Source organism: Microtus oregoni, unplaced genomic scaffold (genome assembly GCF_018167655.1).
Source record: "Microtus oregoni isolate MIOR12 unplaced genomic scaffold, Mior012 000011F_ref0000422, whole genome shotgun sequence".
Classification (NCBI taxonomy): Eukaryota; Metazoa; Chordata; class Mammalia; order Rodentia; family Cricetidae; genus Microtus; species Microtus oregoni.
Genome location: NW_024543070.1, coordinates 20945995 through 20972611, shown reverse-complemented (window position 1 = coordinate 20972611; position 26617 = coordinate 20945995). Strand labels below are relative to the sequence as shown.

The window sequence follows — 26617 nt, the reverse complement described above, 5'->3', positions numbered from 1 at the left end:
TGGACCGTAGGCCATGGTCCAGGACCCAGGCTTCACACGTCCCTGTGTTTGCCATTTTCTATGCCCTGGTGCATTGCTTTCTCACTTGTCTTTACAGCCCCGTAATGACAGGTCCACATTTTCATAAGTTCCCTGGTTGATATTTAAGGGGAAAATTGGAAGGGCCTCGTCAGCTGAGGGCTCTCAGAAGCTTCTGCAGTGGCGCTTTCGTCAACCGTCGCTGGCCAGAGCTTCCTACAGGTGCTCTCCAACTACACGCAGGCTTGCTGATCAGAGAACAGGGCTGTCCCAAGTGGCTTAGGCCATTGTTGTCCACAGTGTGGGACAGCACTAGAGTTCAGTGTGCAGTGAAGTCCAGGGTGACTTAGAGTGAGCAATTCTCAAGCATGATATAGTCAACCATCACTTGCACGTTTCCCGTGCCTCTTCTGCCTCCTCTTTTCTAAGGAAATCAGTGTGCAGCATTCTTCACGTGTAGGTCAGCACTGGCCTCCAGATCCCCCGATGTCTGGAGAAAGGTCCACATTTGGTTGGATTATCTGAATCTCTACCACCTCTCTTTCCAGCGACCCATCACAGACAAGCGGCTTTAACTGCTGAAGAGTATTTTCCCAAGACCTGACCCAGCTTGTCTCGCCACACCCTAAGTTCAAATCCATTGTTTCCAGGAGAAAGCCTTGCTTGTCTCTAGCATCCATGATGTTTCCAAACAGTTTTGTAAAGTTGGGTCTTGTTTTTGAGTCTAAAAAAAAAAAACAACAACAACAACAAAAAAACATTAACCCTGCAACATTTGAGTAAATTTTGGGAGTGTTTTTAAAGGATTTTTTTTTTCAAAATGAAAAAAAAGTCAAAACTGAATGGGAATTTTGAAAAACCTGAGGTAACTGACAAAGCCAGCATCTGAGAAAGAGAGGGTCCTGATGGCCTCATGAGAGTCTTCCTAATGGGAGCATGCGGGACTTTCACTGACCTGACCCTGCCCACTGCTGATGCAAGCTATTGCCTTGTCCATAACTTTAGCCATCTTTAAGGAAGATGGGGATGAGCAGTTGTTGATGTTCTTTCTTGATGTATGTGTTTCCCTCAGATAAAACTTAAGGAAATATTTGAAACGCCCATGGAAATCAGTCTGGTCCTTGAGCTCGTCACGGGAGGAGAGCTGTTTGACAGGTGAGTTGGGTCTAGCGGGTAAACAACCAAAATGTTTGCTCAATGTCACCGAAAAATCTTGGAAAGGAAAAAAATCTCCTAAAAAAATTTCATAATAAAAGAATTATGTGAACTGATATATTTTCTTAAACTAAATCTTGAAAAAATTGTGGAAGCAAGATGAACAGTGTTTGGTAAGACATACAGGTAAGTAATTTTAAAAAGAAGTGTGTAATATCTATTTACCTTCACAAACTATTATGTTAAAAAGTAGAATTTTCTAAAATCACATTCTATTTTAGTTAAATAGTAATATTTATGAGATTGTTTTTATGAGAACATACTTAAAATGGTGTTCTCACTATAACCCAAACATTCATGAAGTCAGTATTCTTTAAGTGATTATCTTTAACCTTCCCTCTCCAGTGTCCGAGTCTTTGTCAACAGATCCATGGTGCAGGGTAAAGCATGGTATGCTCTGGCCCGTGGTTGCCAGTTTCAGGGATTTGCTTGCAGCTCATCACTCAAAGATGCTTGAGAATGGAGACAAGAGGATACCCCAAAATCTGGAAGAGCAGCTATGGGTCAAAACAGCCCTAGGCTTCCATGGTTGTCCCTCTCCCTGTCCACTCAGGAGAATTATGGTTGGGCCTAGGGGATCCTTTGCTGTGTTCATCAGGGTATTCAACCAAGAATGAGAGTGAAGATAGCAATATGAACCAATATTCATCATTCGTAGAAAGGACGAGAAGCTGACGTAAGGGTCTTGGTAAAGAATCAGGTGTGAGAGATAACTGGATAAGGAAGCCAGAAGACTGTGTCTGGATCCTGTCTGAGGGCTGTCAGTCTTTCCAGAATGGCCAAGCAATGGTAACAGTGAGTGGACTCTGAGAAGAAAGCATCAAAAGGGATTGGTTTTGCTTGTTGAAAGAGAAACACTAATCCTGACTCCCATGATGGCCTTGGATGGTTGTGTTGATCTCAGATTTGCATATTGAAACCCTAACTCCCAAGTCAGTGGATCAGAGGTAGCTCATCTGGGCAGAGATGAGTCCTGAGGGAGCCTCTATGGGTGGGATTGGTGGCCTTATGAGGGAAGCCCAAAAGGTGTGCCCACTCTTTCCTCCAGGAGATAATGAAAGGGCTGTGTCTCTAATAAAGCCACCCTCGGAAAGAATCAATCTGCCAGTGTCCTGGTCACGCACGTCCTAACCTCCAGATCAATGAAAAATAAATGTCTATTGATTATAAGACTTAAACAGTTGATCACTCTGTAACAGCCAGATAAACCGAGTGAGACAAGCGGGTAGACTTTAGAACTGTGACTTTTTGACTATTTTAATAATAAGTAAGGATGTGGGCATGCGTGAGTATCCTGGTGGTGGTTGACGACAGACTCACGGTTCCGAATTGATCTCTGCCCCTCAGAGTAGGCTAATCTGAGTACTGTGCTTAGTCTCCATGAGCCTTGGAGCACATTTGAAGCTGTCCTGCGCTTCTTAGGATGTATCTTACTCTAAAGTCATCTTGTTCCCATGTGCTTAGACAGCCTTTCTCTGGGGTGTTACCAGTATGTATTTATAATGGCTCCTCTAGTAACACCACTTTAACATATTTTTATGATATGGCTTTCGTCCGGGTAGAGTAATATATTTCTAGTTAAGATCCTGCTGGCTGTGGAGCTGTGAGAGCTCTCTAAGGAGATCTTGCCTATTTCTCAGCTAATTATGGTCTATTAGATAGAAATCTCGTGCTCTTTAGTTATAAATAGCCGCAGATGAGAGCCCCACTTGGAAGTTACCTCTTCCCAGCAGTTCTTACCCTGGCCTGCCTCTTCTCTTCATTTGAATTCACTGTAATCCAGCGCCTCTCCTTCCCTTTGCATGAAGCGTCTGTGAGAGAATTTGCCATGAAATTTAATTCAGCTCTAGGAAGAAAACAGTAAGAATGACAATGGTGTTGATAAATTCCATCTGTGGGAATAAATGAAGTGCTCCCGTTTCCTAGACGGTTGACAGCCAATAAAGTGCCCGGTCCCAGGGACTTTAAGACATGATTTGCCGTGCGTGTTGTTCACATTATCGGCATGGCTGACATCATCAGGCTTCTCAATTATGCTCTTAACTCACAGTGATTCTTAACTTTGACCAAGTTGAAGTCAATTCTGCATTTTTAATTAATCCACTGACTTTTCTTGAGAGCTAAGAAAATCCAAATACTGTTTGTTTCTGTGAACTTAGGCCAAGCTCTAAGTTACTGAGTGGCAATGATGAGAATTCATTCCTGGTCTAGAGATGGCTCTAATGGGAACTAGTAAGTGAAGTCGGAGCATAGGTGGAGGGGTAATTGCATTAGTCCATTAGAGTCAAGGTGGTTGTGTTTATTAGCAAAAGATCTATTCTGTGGTACCTATAAAAAAAATAAACAGTCAAAGCATGGTAGGATCTGCATTTCATGTTGAATTTACATAAAAATACACAGGATAAATGGTGTAGGATTTTAAAATAAAATCAATGCTTTTTCTGTCTTAGAAAAGTCATATAACCTGCATATATGCATTTTATATAGAAATCTACTTATTTTTGACATAGCAGGAAAAAGAACGGTCCCAGAGTTCAGTTCTTCTTAATCCTGTCTCAGCTCTTAAAACCTTAGCGTCTGTCTCAGCAGCTTTCTAGTAGAGCAAACTCTGGTGCTTTCGGGTAAGTTTTCCATTTTTTTCCCCCAGGAAATGATAGTATCTTACCTCACAGCCAACCCGGCACAATCTTCGGACTTCTAATTAAACGTTTTTTTTTTTTTTCTCCACTTTGTCTTAAAACTTGAAATACCCGAATTCCTTGTAAATCCCTTTGTCCTGGCTTATTTTTTAGAAGGTTTTGCTCACCAATGCCGAATACTTTATAGAGAGATTTTTAGAGTATAAAGCTTTGAATGTTGACTCCTCTAAGACAGCAGGTTTTCTTTAGTTTTGACGTTAAAAAAAAGTTTAGTGTGAGCAGACATTGGGCTATTGGGCTGATTCAATGGTGGCCTCCTGAAGGCCCTTCTGTTTTATGCCAGGGAACCAAAGAGTCTTTAAAGGTCTACTTATTGGCAGTACAGGATCAGTATTTAGAGTACAGTTAGAGAGTGCATTGGTTTAGGAAAATGGCAGTAGAAGGTTTTCCTCTTGGGTCTGTGTCCTCTCCAGCCACCGGTAGTTAGGTAAGTCTGTTTGTTTTAGCTTGTTTCATTTTCTTGCCTGGAGCCTGCCTAACCACCATTTCTGACCACAGACATTCCGATGAATACTAGTGTGTTGTGTTTTCCTCTTATGAAAACTTAACTTCCAGGGGAAAGCAGAATGAAAAGGAGTCCGTTTGCTGTGTAGATATCTCCATATCAAATTACTAAAGATGTTTTTGGTTGCGAACCTAACCTTTAATGGCCGAGTCTGTCTATAATTCCTATGATAGATGGTCTTGAATTTGGCAGCCATATGTTCTTTCAGAGGGCTTGGTTTCTGTGTGTCAATTCACAGTCTTTCTTAAGAAATTCAGTCTCACGCCATGGCAAGAGAAGGAACTACAGTTGATTTTCCATGTGGAAAATTCAAGTAAATCACTCTGGGCTGGACTTGCATAAAGCGGTCTTTGAGCCCGTTCACTCTTCAGGCTTTGTGGGGCTTTTTCTTTTTCCAGGGACATGAGCTAAAGAAAATATTAGTGAGTTTCAAACCCATGCTTATTTTATGTCTCTGACTCTGAATTTATTTTTCTGTTCTTTCTATAACTTAAAATGTCCTTTTAGTAATCATGAAGGGTCCATAACCAAGGGAAAGGGTGAGTATATTCCATGCACTTAGTCTGTGAATTGCATCAATTACCTGGTCAAGACGAGTGGATCCATCTACCTAACATTCCAAGACTTTTAACCAATACAGCTGAGACTAACTGAGTTTTCAGGAAACTGTCACTAACAAAGATTCCATAAGTAAGGACTACTTCTTACCCTGTTTCTTCAGGGTGGTGTCATGGTTGATAATGACATTAACAAAATTCAGAAAAGTCTGTACCATGAAACTTGTGCTAAAATTCGTCATGAATTTAATCCTCTGAAGTGAAGATCCACTGTATCTGATTGTCTATAAAGGATAATTAGTCACCAGATCCTGGCCACCTTCAGGGCAGTCTGCATAGCATTTCACCAGGATGGTTCGCTTGCTCTTCAAAGCAACACATGCACAGAGTAGGTCTTCTTATATACATTTTACAGAACAAATAACTGGGGATCGTAGGAACCCATTCACTTCTGTCAAATCATCTACTTCAGAGATCTATAACAAAGAAGACTGGACCCAAGCCTGCCATCTCCCAAAGCATGTGATTATTCTTTTATGTCTGTTCTATTGTGTTATGCTCTTTCTATGTAAGCCAGGGTCAGTAGTCCTACTCCAAAAAAGAACCTCAGACTAGTTTTATAACATTATTTCTACCTCCAGCTCTTTTTCTGTGGCTATGATAGAGTACAAAAAAGGACTTATTATGCTACAGTTGAAGGGTAGGGTAAATCAGGGCCAGGACAGTCCAGGCAGCAAGAGCCTGAAACAGCTTTTCCAACTACATTGTGTCTACAGTCAAGGGGCAGAGAGTGGGTGCTGCTGTGTGGTCCTCTCCATGTACACATTCCAGGATCTCAGCCAGGAATGATGCCACCAACAGTGGCTGCATATTCCCATTTCAGTGAATTCCATCAAGATAATCCCACACGTATGCCCAGAGGTCTGTCTCCCGGGGCAGTCTAGATTCTATCAAGGTGACAGTTGTTACTAGGCATTGTATTATCCTACTGGAATATTAGGTTAATCAGAGAATTAATAGCCATATACCTGTTTTTGAAGTAATAAGGGCAGCGGCGGGGCTGCGTCCCCAACACCCCAGCCGCCTGCCCGGCTAGCTTATGCCCCAAAATAATTACACGGACACTGTATTCTTTTAAACACCGCTTGGCCCATTTCTATCTAACCTCTTCTAGGCTAATTCTCACATATTAATTTAGCCCATTTCTAATCATCTGTGTATGGCACCCCAAGGTGCGCTTACCGGGAAGATTCTAGCCTATGTCCATCCTGGGTCGGACCTTCATCGCGTGTGTCTGCCAGGGAGCAGGGCTTGGCGTCTCTGCTGAGGCGTCTGCTCCGGAGAGCAGAGCTGTGGAGTCTCTGAGCTCACTTCCTCTTCCTCCCAGCATTTTGTTCTGTTTACTCCTCCCACCTATCCTCTAACCAATAAAATGGGCCAGGGCAGTGCCTTTATTAGCCAATGACCTTCCTCCATCATGTTTTAGATATAGATGTTTCAAATATGTCTCATTATGTGGAGCAAACATGTATTCTGATTCAGGGCAAATATATAGTGTGCTTTTGTAGGAACTTGTGTGTAGAGGAAAGAATGGAGGTGAGGTAGTTGGAAGTTACATGGAATAAACAGAGACTTGTTTATTATTTTAAGATGAAGCCCTGGTAACATATTAATTTTCCAATGGAAAGGAACCTATGGGAAACAGGTGGGATCCTTGTTACACAAGTCCTTCCAGGGAAATCTCTAGGGGTTGTCTGGGGAGTCTACAAGAGTCATTTAGGGTGAAAAACGCTATCTTCCTCACAAGCAGAGAGGATGATGAAGGATGCAGAAAATCAGTTGCCCAAGGTTAGACAACTTTGGAAAAGCATAAAGTTGGAGGGATTCCTGATCTGACAGATACAATTCTACCTTACTTCTAAATTAGCCTTTTGTTTTTTCATGGGCGCTGGTAAGCAATCTGAGCCTCCCGGGCTGGAGAAAGGAAAGAGAATTTTGTTCTCACAGCACAGAAAATGGCATGAGTATTTTCAGCAAGTTTAGTAGGTTTCTCTTTGTTCTTCCTTGGGGGCAATACAGCAGCTCCTGGAGGATGCCTTCATAGAAAGTGTGGCATTTTACAAGAGAGAAGCAGTACAGATGCTGTCAGCTGTTGACTGAAGGAGAGGAAAATGTACAACCAGTAACATCTAGGCATGAGAAACTCAATAAAACACAGACAGACCTCAGGTACTCTGCCAATGAAGAAAGCAACCTTGGAAGGCTTCAAGTGTAGAATTTCCACTGTGTGGGATTTCCAAGACAGCCAGATGTTTCCAGACACCAAGAAGTGCAGTGGCTCGCCGGGCCTGGGAACGGGAGCAGATTGGATCAGCAGTTCAGACAACTCACACTTGGAAGATTCTTCTCCCGGTGCTGTTAGAGTGTGGTACTTTTTTCCTGACAACATATGATGAGAATAGAAAAGAGCGCTTGGAGACAGAAATAGTGACAGGCAAAGGGGAATAGACAAGGGCCAGAACAAAGTTTCTGTGGAGAACTGAGAGACCACTTAGGCTGAATCCCCTTATTTGTAGACATGGGTCAATGGCATTCTTTCCAGTGTTCCAGAAGGGTCTTGACATCCTCCATCTCTCTGAGCTCTTACCCACCTCCTCTGTTATGTGTCTCCCTCTTGATCCTTTTCCTGAGTCTTCCTCCTTCCCCCACCTCTCAAGTCCTGCCTTTGCCTTAAACATCTTATGTCCCCTTTAGGTGACTTCAGCACACACCTGCGACCCAAGCCACATTGGTGACCAGCTGAGCTGTGGAGATGAGAAGCAAAAACTGTCAGTCGGTGGTAGAATTTTCCTAGAGGTTCCACCGGCATCACTAATGCACTGTGTGCTGAGAGGAACACTGTGTTCTTCCCTCAATTCTCCCTTGGTCCCCCTTGGCCACAGCCTTTGTGAACTAGCTCACCACTAAGTTAGTCAGCACTGATTTCACCTAGCAGATCTGAAATACTACCACATGCCCTTTGTCTGTGTTTCCATCGCTTCTGCCCTTTGCTGCCTTCCCATTTCCTTTTCCATAGCAAAGGACTCCTTCCTGGTGATAATCCATCCCCTTCTTTTTTCTGAAGCATAAATTTAATCAGGGGAGCCCCAAAACTACTCAACAGTTTTCGTCCAAGTAAACCGATTTCCAAGCATGTCCAACATATCCACTTACAAACCTCATCTCCCCACTCTGCTGGCTTTGTCACCAGCTTTGTTTCCATCACACATTGCCTCCAAGCTCAAGGGACCCAAAGCTAGAAAAAAGGGAGGAAGACTGACTTGGATTCTGAAACTTTTAATACTGCCATCATCTTCCAAACACTGATCAGTGCAGCCACAGGGTAAAGGCATTAGAGGAAAACTGGTTCTCGTACGTGGAACTAGGGAGGAACTGGAAGAGAATGGGCGCAAGGACCTTCCTGGGCAGAGTGATCCCCACACACACGGTGCAGTGGGGGTAGGGATGTAGTTTGTTTCTCAGTCTCCGTCTCAATGTTAAGCAAGGCAGAAAGCAAGCCCTGGTGAGATGTTTGTCAAGTGAATGGTTGAGTAAACAGTGTACTCTCCAGCAATTCCTATAGAGTCGCTGGGTCAGACTTCTCATTTCTAGTATGAAAGAACTGAACTAGAAATCCCTTGGGCCCATTCCCAGCCCTGCAATTTGATCTGCCCTCCTCTTCCTCCTGTACTGCGGCTCCCCAGCCAGCACCCACACTGATCCACATCCGCCCTCCTCCCTGCAGCTCCCATGTAGCGGGTGCTGGTGCTTTTTAATGTATGAGTTTAACAACTTCTGGTTCTTAAAGAAAAAAAGCATATAAATGAAGATGCTATCAATGAAAGTTGCAAAAGCAGCAAAAGAAGCTTATGAAGGAAAAATACAATTACACTGGAGCACAGAAGTATTCACTTTAATAGAATGTTGTGTGTAGCAGCACCGTGCTGTAGTTTTGATTCCTGAAACTCGTGTTATGTTGGGGCTTTTATCTTCTGACATCCAGCCCTTTGCTACACATTTTCATTAGTCCACCAATGTCTCTTGCTTCCTGATAGCCCTGCCATTTGAGAAAGAGCTGTGATTGGTACACAGGGCGGTAGAGCTGATAATCTCTGTGCCAGGAAGTCTGAGGCCTCAGGACATGATCAGATTTGAGCACTTCGGCTGCAGGGCCTTCACTAACTGTCTGGATGGAGATGCGCTCAATTCAATTTGTGGCAATTATTCTGAGAGAAGCAAATGCGCCAGAGTCGTGCGCCAAACCAGATCCTCGGAGAAAAATACTTAGTGCCCATATGTTCTTACCCTGCAGTTAGGGGAAAAGAACCACGGTATGAAGGAAAACAGATCAGCCCGGGAGGAGAGGCCGGCACGGAGCCGCACAGGAAGCAGTGGAAGTTAAAAAACACAGTAGTTAAGGAAGGATGCTGTTGAGGCAGGGGGCATTGTAGCAAAGAGCCTAGGTAAGCTGTCCTCTGATGTCTTCCCAACTCTCTCCATCCTCTAAGAAGTGTGGTCCCAGGGTGGCCATTGGGCCAAGGTTGTCATGGAGATTTTGGGAGACATATTGTTCTAGCTCAGAGCCCTCTAGCCTTGCAGCAATGGAGTGCTGTAGAGTTGTCTCATGTAGAGAAGTCATGTGACTTGGACCTCAGAAAATGATCTCAAGATTCTGATAGTATCTAAACCACATTCCAATCATTTTACAGAACTTGAAAATTGATTGTAGTAAATAGGGGCGGCGGGGCTGCGTCCCCAGCACCCCGGCTGCCTGGCTAGCTTACACCCGAAATAACAACACACAAACTGTATTCATTCTGCTTGGCCCATTTCTATCTAGCCTCTTCTAGGCTAATTCTCACATATTAATTTAGCCCATTTCTAATCATCTGTGTTGCGCCCCTAGGTGCGCTTACCGGGAAGATTCTAGCCTATGTCCATCCTGGGTCGGAGCTTCATGGCATGCGTCTGCCTGGGAGCTGGGAGCATGGCGTCTCTCTGAGGCGTCTGCTCCCGAGAGGAGAGCTGTGGAGTCTGAGCTCACTTCCTCTTCCTCCCAGCGTTCTGTTCTGTTTACTCCTCCCACCTATCTTCTAACCAATGAGGGCCAAGCAGTTTCTTTTTATTTAACCAATGACCTTCCTCCATCGATTGATGTGCTTCAATATAGAGACAACAAAGGAAAAAAATTATCTCCTCTTTTTTTTGAAAGGTCTACACTTCTCACAGTGATTGAAAACTTTCATTACTTTTGAAAATCAAAATCACTAGTACATTTTGTATAGAGATGTAAGCCCATGACTGCCCTAGCATGTACAGTTTTGTTGCCATTTTTTAAAAGATGCCAGCTAACTTGTATAATGGAATGTGTGTCACTTCATGAGACAAGTGTGCTGTTCTGCTGAATCTGAATCACTTTGATATCGTTTTAAAAATAAGTTTCAAAGAAGATTTACAAAGAAGCATTATAGTGACGTCTAAGACTGTATAGCTTCACGCTTATAGCCCTGCTTATAGGTTTGCTTTTAGGATGTGCTGAGAAGATCTCCCTCTAGGGCTTAGGTGCCTGGGATGGGCTTCACTTCCAAGCTCAGTGCATTTGCGCCTGGTGATAAAGGTTATCTGCCAAGAACTTGTCCAGATGGCCTCAGCCTGACATTTTTCTGCCATCCATTCCTTTGATGATTAGTCCCAATAGTGTGAGCAGTTATTGGTAGACTCCATGAGCAGTGCTTGCTGCCAGGCTCTGTGAATGATTCAAGTCCTGCAGAGGCCGTGTCCACGCATCACCTTTATCCTTCTTGGCTCAGCCATTACTATTTTCACTTATTATCAAAGTCACGTTAACCCATATTTGTGATAAGGAGTTTCTTGCTATTGACTTTAACAGTTTCCTACCTGCCTGGTCCCATACTCCGCATACACTCTGCCCTGTTCTCAGCAGTCTTGCATCTGGGAAGCTTAGGTTCACTTTTCAGGTCTGAGATGAGCTATCCCTCCACCCATAGGATGCCAATCCTAGACTACTACCTTTCTCAGACTTAACTAGCTAGAACCCAGGGCCTGTCTCATGGCGGTAAGTTAGACTGTTGTTTGTTCTGCTGCTTAGATAAGAAGAATGAGTGAATGTGTCTGCTGGAAGGCACCCTCTCTATTAATTAGATGAAGTATTTTGACTAATTGTCATGCCTCCATTCAAACAGTCCTGAATAGTCATATAATAATTTGTGAACACAGACACTGCACTAGTTCATTAACATTGGTCTAATAAAATTCCTTAGACTGGGTGGCCCATAATCAACAGAAATGCATTTCTTACAATTCCGAGTCTGGGAAGTGTAAGATAATGATGTTAGAAGTTCAGTTCCTGGTGAGGGGCTGATTTCTGGATTCCTGAAGATGCTTGCATGCTATGTTTTCATGTAGTGTAGTGATAACATCTCCTCTGTAAGGACACTAATCCTGCTTATGAGGGCTCCACCCTGGTGACCCAGTTATCCACTAAAGACTCCACTTCCTAACTACTGATGCCATTCGAATAAGCCCACAGGCAAATTAGGGTTTAGCATACTAAGTCTTAGCATATACAAAGTTTCAGTTCATATGAGGCATTTAACCTATATTATACTCAAATAAAAACACATAAACACTTCATCCAGGTCAAAGCTTGAGACTTATACCAAAGGACAAGAGGGACACTCTGGATGGTACAGCATTCCCTTTCCAAATGTACTGAGCATTTGATAGATAACTGGAAATAATAGTGCAGAGCTGTGCAGGCTAACCCTGCTAACCCCGAGGAGCTCCCCAAAATAGTTGTGGTAGAGTCTCATCCTGAGCAAATGGGCATAGGGAGATCCAAAGTTCTGAAAGCCACAAAGTAAATGATTTTACCACCTTGCGCTAAGAATAAAAGGTCGCAAAGAAAGGTAATTATCAGTTGTCATCCTCTGCTATTTTCTGTAACAATGCTCTTCCTCTAAGGTAGCTGTGGAAAACCGGAGCTTGCAAGGAAGAGCGTGTGGAGGAGACAGCAGTCACGTTTGTGGTGTTGGTGGTTATATCATAAAATCTGCAGAGAGCACAAGGTGGAGAAGGCGATAACGTGGTCGTCAAAGTGCTCAGCCTTTCCTCTTCTCTCAGACTCAAAATCTGAGTGTTCGGAAAGTGTAGTTGAAGATTATTTCAGGGCCAGTGAGATGGCTCCGCAGGTAAAGGCTCATGCTGCCGAGATGAACTCCTGGCTTCAGGCCCTGGAAATTGTTCTCTGACTTCCTCAGAGGTGTCACGGTACTTCTGCACCAACCCACAGCCCCTGACCCACTCAGGGGTGTCATGGTACCCCTGCACCCTCCCACAGCCCCTGACCCACTCAGGGGTGTCATGGTACCCCTGTACCCTCCCACAGCCCCTGACCCACTCAGGGGTGTCATGGTACACCCGCACCCTCCCACAGCCCCTGACCCACTCAGGGGTGTCATGGTACACCCACACCCTCCCACAGCCCCTAACACACTAAAGCAATCAATAAATGTGTGCGTAAAGTAGCTTATTTCGACTGAAGCTTTTGTAAGTAGACATAAGCAAATAATAAACACCCCAATTTTTATAATTTTTCATTTTATTTGACCTGATGCATAATAAGTGTCTAGCAAAAGAACTTCTCAAGCAGAGACAAAAATTCCAGCAGGGAAAGGAGAGTTGAGCATCAGTTCCCAGCCTTAGCTGAGGAACCGCTGGCGATTGGCAACTTCCGGGGGAGGAAGGGTCAAGTCCCTTTAAGGGTGTGCTTCAGTAGGTCGGTCACTTCAGCAGAAGGTCACATGTCCAGAGTATGTGGGAAGCACAGATGGGACTTGAAGAGCTTTTTATTTGTTTTCTGAAAAGGACATTTTATCAGATAGGTAAGGAAGGGGATGTAGATCCAGGAGGAGCTGGAGGAGTGATTAGGGAAAATAAAATAAATTTTAAATATCTAAATCATAAAACAATGGTGGATATCGGGATATTCTAGCTTCATTCTTTTAAGAGATTATGAGTTTTGTTTTACTGTTTTTATGAATCGGTAGGTGGAAAATAAAATCACGTACCTTTCTGAATTTTAATAACTATGATCGTTAAGGAATTTTCTTATGTTTTTAAAATTTTTATCATAACTATTCTGTTCTGCATTTCATCCTCCTCTGTCTCCCAATTTCAAAGCATTTTAGAGGCTTTAAATTCTGTTATTAATATCATTTGCTTTGAGAATGTGTAGCTTCTTGCTGTAACATTTAAAAGAAACAAAACCAAAAATGAAGTTATTTTTTGAGAAATGACCACCCAAGTTTCATAAATTTTATTTAAAAACTAATTCTAGTGAACAAAAATTTAACATCTTCAGAAACCTAGAAAATCGCAGCGCAGCAAGTGTGATGATATTAAGGATTTATTGTATTTTACAGGTGTGATGTTGTGGTTATAGTGATGGGTTTAAAAGATTTACTATTGTTTGGGTAACTGTTATTTGATTTAAAATAATACAATAGGAAAGAAAGTAAGTAGATAAGGATAAAGATTGACTGTAAATTAGTTATTGAGGTATATATAGTATAGCATCTACTTGGTGTATGTTTAGAATAATTTACAATTTAAAATTAAAATAAAAAGTTGCCTCTCCTCCAGGAGATTGGATAGCTTATGCCGAGAGAAAATGAATGTTTTTCATTTTCTTAGCAAAGCCAAGGTATTAGAATGGCAGTTTGTGGAATCCTTCCCCCGTGCTGGAAAGGGCTGTTGCAATTGTTTGGATGTATCTTCTCTGACGTTGATTTAATTAAGTTCTGTTAATGTCCACTCAACGAAATGTATGTGTCTCAGAAGCATTCTGTATCTGTTTTTTAGGATTGTGGAAAAGGGATATTACAGCGAGCGTGATGCTGCGGACGCTGTGAAGCAAATCCTGGAGGCTGTGGCTGTAAGTAAAATAGCAGTGATGTGTGTTTACCTACGGGTCCTCACCTCCTACAAAAGGCATCTAGAACAGCGGGTGTGGGGTGAGCTCTACCATATAAGCAGCCGGGATGGAGTGTTGTAGGAAAACATACTTAATTAATGCGCTTAACAAGCTGGTTTCTCAAATCTGAAGGACACGCCGCCCCATAGGTTTGTCTAGCTACTTACGTTCTATCTTGATTTCATACTGGGCTCTAGAGTTTTACTTGTTCCCTAACATTTCCCTCCGCATTCTTTCCGTTTACTTCTTTGTTGGTTTCGTTGTTTTCTTCAGTTTGTTTGGGATGGAAGATGGTTGAATAAGGTAAACGTAGACCTGAAGTATAGAGATCTCTGCCTTTCTTTTAAAATAAGAAATTAGTGGACTTGTTGGAAAATGAATCTGCCCGTCCTGTTTCTGAGGAAAAACACAAGATAAAATTTTATAAAATAAAAAATTTATAAGGTTAGAGTAAAACCTTATAACTTAATTGTGGATGCAAGTACACATTTGCGAATATGTAAATTTCAGAATTCGTCGTGAACTTCGGGCAATTGTCTAGATGAAACAAATGTTTGACCATGCTGGCTGAAATCTTCCAATATAGTCACTGGTTTCTTTTTCCCACAATTTTTACTTTTATATATTTATATGTACATGTGCTTGTGTATGTCATGAGGTCAGAAAAAGAGTGTCAGGGTCCCTGTAACTGGGGTTCTAGACAGTTGTGAAGTGCCCTACCTGGGTGCGGGGGAGGGGGTGGCATTAGGTCCTCTGGAAGAGCAATAAGCCCTCCTCATTGCTGGATCGTCTCTCCAGCTCTGGGGACTAGCTGAGACACTTTAGTGATTCATTGCTGAGTATAAAGCCAAAACAAATTATTCTCTGAGCATACAGAACAGGTCCCAAGGGGGGATGCTTACTGGAATTAATTTTTTTAAAAAAATCCATACAGTCTTCCCATAATTAATTATAGTATTATTCAGTTAGCTATCATAAGAAAGCACCCAAAGGAACAAACACAAACACATGTCCCACTAATTTCACCTACAGGGAAAACAAGTGTAGATTGGGGAATGACTCAGTAGGAAAGAGTGTTTGCTGTGCAAACAAGAACAGACTTCGAATACTTAGTACATATGTCAAAACCGAGGCATTTCTTCTAGCTCTAACACTAGGGTAGGAACAAGTGGATTTCTACTGGCCAGTCACCTGAGCAGAAACATTGACTTTCAGTTTCACTGAGAGACCCTGTCTCAAAAAATAAGATCAAAGATGGCAATATGGCTCCGTGGTTAAGGGTGTTTGTTGCTAAATCCCGGGACTTGAGTTGACTCCAGGATATGTATGATAGAAAGAAAGAACTGAAATTTTTTCTCTATTCTCCACACGTACATTTTGGCACATGGGTACTCTCTCTCTCTCTCTCACTTGCTAAATAAACAAATAACTATGATTTTAAAAATAAAGGAGTTTAACAATAGAAGATATTGAACATTCCCCATCTCCCCACATATTCTCACATGAGCATATCCTCACACATACATCAATATACTTACCAGAGAGAGAGAGAGAGAGAGAGAGAGAGAGAGAGAGAGAAGGGGGCCATAAAATTGTACTCTCATGTACGTCTATAGTTGGTTTTTTTTTTTTAATTCTTTTGGCTCTTCTACTCTTTGGGGACCCACCACCCATCTCCCAAATAAATCCACATGGACCCTTATTCTTTCTTATGAATGCCCAGCCTTAGCTTGGCTTATTTCTAGCCCTCTTTTCTTAAGTTATCCCATCTACCTTTTGCCTCGGGGCTTTATCTTTCCCTATGTCTGTATACTTTTCCTTGCTTCTTACTCTGTGGCTTTCTGTATAGCTGGGTGGCTGGACCCTAATGTCCTTCTCCTTCTCTTGCTTCTAGATCTTTCTTCTCTCTTTTTCTCCTATTTATTCTCTCTGCCTGCCTGCCTGCCCTGCCTATCCTTTCTCCTACCTTGCTATTGGCCATTCAGCTCTTTATCAGATCAATCAGGTGTTTTAGACAGGCAAAGTAGCACAGCTTCACAGAGTTAAATGCGAGATAAAAGAATGCAACACATCTTTGCATCATTAAACAAATGTTCCACATAAGCAAATGAACACACCTTAAAATAATATTCCACAACATACATCAGTCTTGGTTACATGAATATTGAATATCAAATTCATCTTCTCACTCTATAAAACAGCAGCCATATTCTAGCTCATTTTCTCCCCCAAGTTTCTTGACTTACAAGCTCGGGAATGGTTTTCATTGCTTTGTTCTCCCCTCACATCCACCTTTTCAACTGCAATTGGATCTCCCTTCCATTATCCCTGAACCCAATCCCAACCAGTGAGGTTTTCTGGCTCATGTTTCTAAAACATGCTGTTGTTTACCTCCAATTTCTGTTCTTAAGTCTATGCCTAGAGTGTCTCTTGTAATTACTGGTTTTGTTTTATAAGGTTTAAGTTCAATAATGGCAATATCACGTGTATATTAAAGACTTACTTTAATCTTTGAATCTTTTATTGACACACACATACCCAAATAAGGCCGGCAACAGGGGCACTGCGGGAGTCAGAGCTGAGTTTGGTTTCTTTGTACGTGAATTTGGACATATCCCTATGTCCTTCTAGTCTTAGTTTTCTCTACCAAGACAGTAATATGGCTGTGGGAGAGGCTGAGAAAACATGCAAATCAAGGCCACAAGAGATTAGGGCAGCTGCAGACCCATTCAGCTGACTCTTCACTCGGTGGGGTAAATCCGGACAAATAAAACGATCGAACAGCTATATGCAGCTTATGAAAATTCAATACGTTTTAATGCGTTATATATTACACCAACTACCAACTAAAAGTTTAAACCCTGGGTGGTTTGGGGTGTGCACTGCGTCGCAGTCAGTCTTGGTCAGCCTCGCACGTGAGGTAATTGGAGTTTGTCAACCTGCTTTGGATGCTTTCGTGTTCCCTGCTCTGTCGTCTGGTGTTGGCACCACTCAGGGGCTTTTCTTCCTGGTGCATTGGCATATGTTCTGTTTTACATGGGCCAGGGTAGAGATGTGACAGGAGAGACACTTGTGTCTCTTGACGTAACCCTTTTCCCATGCCTACACCCTTCACGTGGCTGGTGCTCTTTGGTTCATCACAGAAGCTGTGCTTCCACTTGATAATGCCATAGGTGCCTCACAGAGATGAGAAACATGTTCTCAGCATTAGAATTTTCCATGGGCTGGAATTACATCAATTAAGGAAACAATGCGTCTAGTCAGGGATGTTCCAGATAGGGTGCCTTACTTAAAATAGTGGGACAAAGGCTCAAGACCTCTATTCTAGGCCTGAAAAGTTGATTGTTGTTAATCTTATGTATTTAAATTATCATTTTACCCACTCACAGAATTCTGGTTTAGATTCCAGACTACCACATTCAAACCAAACATCCTTGAAACAATCCATCAAAAGTTCTTTGAAACTAAGGGTTAACTTAAAGGAAAACAAAAACGAAAACCCCTTTTCTAAATGCTTCACAGGTCAAAAGCAAGGCAAGTTTAAACTTGTGACAAATTATTGACATTTTTGAAATAACTTGTCAACTATAAAACTATAGATAGCTATGAAAAATGGGACGTGTGGGAACTCAGAGTCATCTGAAGTCATGCCTCAAAAATGGAGACGTACCGCAGAGAGACAGAGGGATGCTCCACTTGCATAGGAAGCAGGACATGGTGACATTTTGGAAAGAGGCTCAGCAGGCGAATGATGAGTTCAGGAAGGGAACCGGCAGTGGTGTCAGCCGTAAGAAGTGTGGGGCAGATAGAACACTCCCCAGCACGCACATCCCTCCAGGCCACACCGTGAAGAGACTGTATCCAGGCTGACTGCCTCAACAGAAGCGGAAAACAGATTGCAAAGTTTGTGGGAAATATGCTGCAGGTATAAGTATATCTCTTACGTAACACACCTCCCAGTCCTCCGTCTTTCTCTGAGTGTTTCTCTGTCTTTCCTTCTGTAACTTTGCTACTTTCACTCCCCTGCCCCCTTTAAAAGCAATGATCAGAGTTTTAAAGTAAATTTAGATGATGTTCTCCCCTTTGGCTTTGGGTGAACTCACTCAGCCTTTTGAGGCAGGTCTTTTAGTCTTCCAGAGTATTGCTTCTCCTGGGATAAATTGCTGTAGTTACTGGTTAAATGGTCTGAAGTGCTCGGGATGTTCTGGAAGAGTTGCCTTGTCCAGCACAACGTCATCTCTAAGCAGCAAGGACAATGAGAAAGTGTTCTCTCTGCCGCACACCTCTCTTGGCTGTCACCATTGCCAGTTCCTGTCTTGTAGCCACCTCTCACCTGCTGAGCCTGTTTCCAGTATGTCACCGTGCCCTGATTCTCTCCCCGGTGAAACCTTCCTTCTTGTTGGCTAGCCACAATTCTCTGCGGTACATCTCAATTTTCAAGGCATGACTCCAGAGCCTCGAGACACTTGTGGAGTAGAGAACTAAAAAAGATTTAAACTCTCGGAATATGGTTGAGAATTTGCTATATGTATTGTCACAGAGCTTTTTGCTTAGAATTGCGTGATGGTGGTGACCAAGAATTGCAAACCAAAGCATTAAAGTCATCAAGATGGTGAAAAGTAATGGGTAGTTGAGGCAGGAAGAAGGCTGGGTGGGTAAAGTGCTTCTTGCATTCGCGTGAGGACCTGAGTTGGGATCCTCAGCATCTGGGTAAAAGCTGGGGCAGGGAGACAGGCAGATCCCAGGATCATTCTGGTCAGTTAGGGAATTGAAGTTTCTGTGGGAGGTTCTATGTCAGTCATGGTCCATTGTCACGGTGGCCCAGTGAGGAAGAGGGAACCTCATTTAAGGAACTGTCTCCTTTAGATAGGCCTGCAGCCACTTCCGGGAGGCATTTTCTTAATTACTAATTGGTGTAGGCAGCCCCAGTGTGGGTACTACCCTCCTGAGGCTGGTGAACCTGGACTGTACTAGAAATGTAACCGAGCAAGCCAGAGAGAGCAAACCAACAAGCAGCAGTCCTTGGTGCTCTCTGCTTCAATCCCTGCTCCAAGTTCCTGTCCTGCCTTCCCTCCTGTGACGAACTGTTGCCTGGAAGTGTAGGATGAAATAAACCCTTTCCTCCTCTGCTTCCTCTTGGTCACCCCACTTCTAAAATTAATGTGGAGGATAATAGAGGAAGACACCTGATATGGACCTCTGGCCTCCGTGTGCCCATGCATAGGTGTGCCTGAGTACACGCATGTTCAAACATGTGCATACACCCCCCCCCACAATAAACATGATAAAGATTAAATAAGAGTTCTGGGGGGGGGGGATGACTCTGCCTTTCCTTCCTAAAAAAAGAGCAGATTTAGCTTATTAGAGAATAAATTGATAAAGAACAGATGATTAGATCCTGAAAACCAAAAGGCAAACTGGGTCTCTGGAAGAAGGTGTTGTGGAGACAGCACGATCAGGAAGTAGCAACAGAGAGACAATGGCAATGGTTAAAAGTGAGGTGATGGAGGCACTGATGAACCTAAAGCGAGGACTCGATGTTGTCTGGTGCCCAGAGAAGTTGTTCATGGCCTCTGAAAATGGCACTCCAGCCAGCACGTGCTGATGTAACTGTGATGTCCTCCGAGGACTGGGGAAACTGCACAGGAGATCAGCGAGGGTCACCAGAGCGACCTACCGTGGCCGAGTGCAAGAGCTTGTTTATAGAGTTGTATAGTTGGGAATAGGAGTTAGGAAAAGTGGTTCAGAAAGCAAACCAGGGGCAAGTCCCTCATCCTTCAGTCCCTCATCATCCTTCTCCAGCTCCCAGCCTCACGTCCACTCAGGACAAAGCCAAGGGACCAGTAGGAGGTGGAAACTGGTGGCTTACAATTCAGATTCCAGCATCATGAAGTGGACTATAGAAAGGCGAGTTTAAAGTTGCGAGATCATAACACGAGAAATTGTTAAAAATTTTCAAAATTCATGCTGTTAATCATAGAGTTTTTCTAATGTTCTTAGTCTTCAAAGTACAAGGAAAGATTCTGGAAGTTAATGAAATAAAGGAAGTTAATGAAATAAAAAAAAGAATCAACACTAAAGCAGTTTACTACCTGCATTCGGTTCTGAGTCCCATGATGAATAACATTTATACATTTCATAAGGCTTACATAATTCACTTCTGTAGTGTTTGGTGTGTAGATACCATCTTTCACCCTGATGTCTTAGTGGTTGTTGGGAGAGCACTTTGAGAAGATGGAACTTACCAGAACGTCTTTCCTCAACTTCCCTTTTATATGAGCAAGGTCATATGACCTGATCATATGATAAACCCAGTGGATTGTCAGGGGGAGCCTGCTTTTTAAGTTTTTGGAATTTTCCCATTCACACAAGAAGGCCCAAGTGACAAGAAACTGTTTGTCTTTTTCACTGCCTTAGTTGAGTCTACAGATGATGCTGGAAACTGAACCCGCTATCTTTGTGATTATAAATGGAAATATAATTTGTATAGAAGGCTAGGAAAAAAAAACAAAAAAAAGGTAGAATTTTTCTCCCTCTTGCTGTCTCACAGAGGACAGCACCACTTTGATTTGTATGTCTTCTTACTTGAACACACTGAGCTCCTTGAATAAACTTGAGCGTATCTTCATAATGATTTATGATACAATTTTTCATCCATCAGTTATAGCGCAAAGGGCATACTCCAGGTAAAAAAGATTCTGATCCCACAAATTTCCAAAAATTGAGTTTCACTGAATATCAAATGGACACCCACACACTGCTAAATCAGGGTGAAATGCAGCTTGGAGGAGTAATGAGGTTGAAGACTATTAAAAATCAACCTGCTTCTGACACTTGTCCCTTGTTTCTGTGAATATCAAGCCTACTTGTGCCTTCAGAACAATCCTGAGAGGTTAGATGAGCAGCACGAGTATAGAAGAGTGGATGCAGGATGTCGTTCTTGTTTTACATAAATAGTCTATTCCTGTGGGCGATAATTTCCTCTATTTTTTCTTGTTTTTGCTCAGTTTTGATGGTGGATTTTTTGATTAATGCAAGGTATACAATATTAAAATACTGTAGTCATAATCTACCCATAAATAAGAATGAATAAGAATTGAGAAGTCACAACTATCAGAAAAGAAATAAACATTTCTGTTAATATTCTATTATCTTGGTTTATAAATATATAATAGAATACGTCAGTGGCTCAGCCAGAGGCTAGATTATTTATCAGTAACAGATTTGGGGGCAGGGAGATAATCTCTACCTTTTTGAACCTCAGTATCGGAGCTCTGGGATCTAAAGTGATGCCTGGTGTAGGGGACGTCCTCCCCTGAACACTTCATTGTCAGCAGTGATAAAAATGATATCAAAAGCTTGTCAGATTCTGCCTCCAGGGTTCTCTCTCCTTGGAATCCCAGGGGAATCAAGTTATATTTTAGAACATATTATTAGTAATTTTCCAAATAATGTACATAAATTATTACATTGATGATTACATTCTACATACCTTCTGTGGTTTGGATGATGTGGGCCTGGTTTGTTGCTTACTGCTGTGAAAACCTTCCGACTAAAGCCAGCTTGAGGAGGAAAGGGTTTGTTTCAGCTCACCGGTGACAGTCCACCGTTGAGGAAAGCCAGGGCAGGATCTCTAGACAGGAATTGATGCGTATTTTGTGGAGGAACACTGCTTACTGGCTCGTTCCCAGACTCAAATTCATGCTACCTCTCATTACCTCTCATTAGAAACGAACAGGCTTCTAAGAGATAATAATGCAATATAGCAAAATAGAATACAATAAGATAAATCAAAAGCTGTCACATCAAAATTGAATAAGACAGACCAAAAGAAGGGAACAAACCCACAGCAAGGCAAAAGAATCCAAGACCCACTCATTCGCACACCCCAGAATGCCATGAAAACACTAAAATGGAAGGCATGCTATAGATGCAGAGGACCTGGTGCAGACCTGTGCAGGCCCTGTGCATGCTCCTCAGTCTGCGTGGCTTTATATAAGTTTGTCTATGTCAATTTAGAGGGTCTTGTTTTTTTAGTGTAATATGTAATAGCATCGGAGGTTGCTAAGGTTTATTCTCCAAATAAAGCAGCTGTTTGGAACGGAAAGGTTCACAATCTCCTGTCTTTAATTTTGTTTTCCTAAACCAGTGTCTAAACAAAATTGGAAGACTGTTAACTCGAGTGGAGCCATTGTTCATGGGAACACACACTTCCATTATGATTAACTCATAGACCTCATTGTGGCAGGACTTGGGGAATGTGGATGTTATTATCTCTTCTTCTGCCCGCCCCATTTTTCCTCCTGATACACACTATAGGTGTAATAGAAAGAAGCCCTTGTTATTGTTGATGTGCATGTATCTGGTGGCTTTAAGCCTATCTGAACACTTTTGGAAAAAACAAAAACACAGAAATAAAAAAAGAAAGGATGGGAGGAAGGAAAGAAAAGAAGAGAAAAGAAAAAAGAGAATAAAAAAAAGGGACACATATATCATATAATCCAAGTGGTTTTTAGTCTTTATTGATGATGGGTGTTCATGTTAGTTTCTTTTCAGTATTTAATCCCTGATCTAATATTAGAACATTAAACAAAGACGCCAGGAGCCAAAAGTTTAGGAAAATGGTGAAGAAATGACATCTTAAAGAAGTCTGTTTCCTTGGGTAACTTAGCTGAGAGTAGACTTCTCTTTCCCAACAATGAAACCAAGCAGGCATCCCAGAAACTTTCCTGACTAAAGGAACCATGGAAGTTGTTTCCAGGCAGAGAGTCAGCTTCCTACAAACTAGAATTGTATGACTCTCCATTTTCTGTCTAAAGATGTTATAGAAATTTGATGTCTTAAAATTTTACGACTTACTTGTGATTGGAATTTTTAGAACTAAGAAAAAGAACAATAGCCAGTTCTCAGTATTTTGGTCTTGAATGCCTGTGGCGGTTCTTTTCTGAATTGCCTTCTATATGTTCTGATGTGTAACTACTGCGCACCTTGCTTCTACTAGATTCTTTAAGATTTAAATTGATAAAAGAATAGTGTTTTCTATTTCCATCCATTTGTATGCAAAAATTCAAGAAGTCCTTGTTTTTTACTGCTGAGTAGTACTCTAATATGTATATATTCCATACTTTCTTCATCCATTCTTCCATTGAAGGGCATCTAGGTTGTTTCCAGATTCTGGCTATTACAAACAATGCTGCTATGAACAAAGTTGAGCATATACTTTTGTTGTATGATAGGGCTTCTCTTGGGTATATTCCCAAGAGAGAACTCAAGGACAATGGCAATGGGTTTTTGATCCTACTGCATGTACTGGCTTTGGGGGCGCCTAGGCAGTTTGGATGCTCACCTTACTAGACCTGGATGGAGGTGGGTGGTCCTTGGACTTCCCACAGGTCAGGGAACCCTGATTGCTCTTCGAGCTGATGAGGGAGGGGGAGGTAAATGGGAGGCGGTGGCGGGGAGGAGGCAGAAATCTTAAATAAATAAATAAACAAACAAACAAACAAATAAATAAATGAAAAAAATTGATAAAAGAAAAAAACCATCAGTTTCGGAACCAGCAATGCTAGTGGGTGTGTGTCCACAGTCACTGTCACAGAGTGGAAGAGGGACCCAGTGAATAGCAAAGGGGACTGCATCGCTCATGGCACCATGTAGGATCATTGCCAGAGTCGTTGTTGAGCTCAAAGCCCTCGCCGATCTAGAAAAGTCTTCTTTCCCTCTTGTTTGCTCAGTTATGCTCAGGCTTCAATGCCTTAGCAAGAGAAGGGACTCCGGCACTCTTATCACCTGAATGCTGCATACTCAACAGTGCCTGGCTGCCAAGGTCCCGGCTCCTGGTCTAGAGTCATCTTGCTCCGCTGGAACTTAGGTTGCATGTTGTTAGTATCAGCTGTGCCTATAGAAATGGATTGGGACTTTATGCACGCTGGTGGTACCTCAGGAGTTGGCCAGCTGTGTAAGCTGCCTGTGTGCTGTTGCTAGAGTTGTTCTGATTTTTGACTAAATACAGATCTTCTTCTTCATCCCAGAAAGTAAGAAGCAATGGCTCTTTACCACTGCTCCCAGAATTTTAAAGTAAAAAGCAACTATTTAAAAATGTCTTATTTCAGAACCTCTTTGTACATTGTTTTAATATAGACTCAAGTTTAAAATATATTACTGTCTAAGTTTACACTGATCATTAATACTAAGTGTTTAGATCAATACCAACAAGGCCTTTTCCATTTACACGCTCTACACTCTAAGTGTTGTTTGTACATGAGCACAGAGCTCCCATGTGAAGGTATGTGCATGAGGTATCCATCAGTATCAATACCTGGCTGAGTTAGGAGGATTACATTTCTGGCTCTTTCTGAGAAGAAGAATGCATTAAGCAATGTAAAACAGTCTTCATTTTGTGTTAAATAAGACCAATGTTAATTATTTTTAGAACTGGAAATTTCAATAAACTCTAAAAGTATTTTTTTCTTTTGGATTTAATGAACTATTATGACGTGAAGACAGTTTGACCTGGCAAGAGAGATGTAAGACTTCTGAAAGAGATGCAGCCTGATAAAACCAAACCTCAAACCCTCTTAAAGAACAATACAATATATTTTTTTTTTTTACCAAAAATTCCATGGAAGGGAAATCTTTACTTTCCTGGAACAATGGATATCAGCTAGCCAAAGCTGAAAAAAAAAAAAGCTGTGATTAAAAAGAGATTAACATTATTGAAAGAAAATCTTCTGGGAAGTTTTTCAGCACACAAAAGCTGTGATCCAGAGGGTGCCAAGGCTACCAATTACCAAAGTTAAATCAAGATTAGATAAGCAATTTAAACAGACATATAATCACTCGTGAAATAAAAGTAGTCATTAAAAGCATTAAAGTCTTTCCCCCACCCCTTCAAAAAAGCCCAGCACCAGATGGTTTTAGCACAGAAATCTACCAGACTTTCAACGAAGAGTTAATACTATTCAAATTATTCTACAAAATAGAAACAGAAGGAATTTTGCAAAATTCATTTTACAAAGCCACATTATTCTGACACCCAAGTCACATAAAGACTCAACCAAAAAAAAAAAAGAGAGAATTACAGACCAGTTTTCCTTATGAGCATAGATGTAAAAATCCTTAGTGAAAATACTTGCAAACTGAATCCAAGAACATATCAAAAAGATCATCCACAAAGAGCAAATAGGCTTCATCCCAGAGATGCAGGAATGGTTCAACATATATAACTAGGCAGATGCAATCCACCATATAAACAAGCTCAAAGGCAAAAAAAAAAAAAAATCCAGTCAACAATAACAAAAAGCCAAACAAACCAGCAAAACAAAACAAAACAAAAACCGTGATTATTTCATCAGATACAGAAAAGGCCTTTGACAAAATCCAATGCCCCATCATGATAAAAGTCCTGGAAAGATGAGGGATACAAAGCGTATACTTCAGCAGTTTATATTTCCAACAAGGCCGTAGCCAACATCAAATTAAATGGAAAGAAATGCAAAGCAACTCTACTCAAATCAGGAACAAGACAAGTTTGTCCACTCTCTACATACTTATTCAATACAGTCTTGAAGTCTTAGCTAGAGCAATAAGACAACTGAAGGATGGTAAGGGGATATAAATTGGAAAGGAAGAAGTTAAAGTATCTTTACTTGCAGATGCTATGATAATATACATTACCCTAAAAATTCCACCAACAAACATGTACAGCTGATAAACACTTTCAGCAAAGTAGCTAGATACAAAATTAACTCACAGAAATTAGTAGTCCTCCTAATTATAAAAAACAAATCAACCGAGAAAGAAATCAGGGAAGCAATACCTTTCACAACAGCCTCAAATTATAGAAAATATCTTGGGGTAACTCTAAACAAGCAAGTGAAATACTTGTATGATAAAAACTTCAAGTCATTGAAGAAAGAAATTGAAGAAGATATCAAGATGGAAAGATTTCCCATGTTCATGGATCAGTAGGATTAACATGGTAAAAAATGTCCATTCTACCAAAATGAATCTATAGATTTGATGCAGTCTCCACCAAAATTCCAACGCAATTCTTCACATATCTCAAAAGGATAATTTTCAGCTTCATATGGAAGAACAAAATACCTGAGAGCAAAAGCAATCCTGAATAATAAAAGTACTGCTGGAGGCATCACCACTCCAGATTCAAGCTGTACTTCAAAACTAAAGGGATAAAAACAGCATGGTACTGGCATAAAATTAAACACATTGGTCAATGGAATCAAACTGAAGACTCATAAATAAATACCCCCATGAGAACAGAGAAACTTCTGCACAGCAGAGGGCACCATCATTCAACAGAGTGGCATCCTGCAGAATGAGGAAAGACTTTATGCTCTACACATCTGATAGAGGGCTAATACTATATATATATATTCATATATATATATATATATATATATATATATATATATATGATTTGGGTGTGAGCCTAGCCTATAACAGCTCTTGAAACTAGTTATCAAGAAAACATATGATACAAATAAAAACAGGTACAGATCTAAACAGAACTCTCCATAGAGGAAACTCAAGTGGCTTAAAAACACTCAAAGAAGGGTTCACCATCCTT

The 26617-nt window shown here is 41.5% G+C and overlaps 1 protein-coding gene across 1 annotated transcript in view; it reads left to right on the top strand.

Annotated features, from left to right (window-relative positions):
* Positions 1-26617, top strand: part of LOC121453240 (calcium/calmodulin-dependent protein kinase type IV-like) — a 236453-nt gene that overhangs the window by 145063 nt on the left and 64773 nt on the right. The window contains exons 4-5 of the mRNA XM_041659776.1: positions 1091-1173; positions 13917-13989. Coding sequence (XP_041515710.1) covers positions 1091-1173; positions 13917-13989 — 156 coding nt within the window. The remainder of the gene's footprint in view (positions 1-1090; positions 1174-13916; positions 13990-26617) is intronic.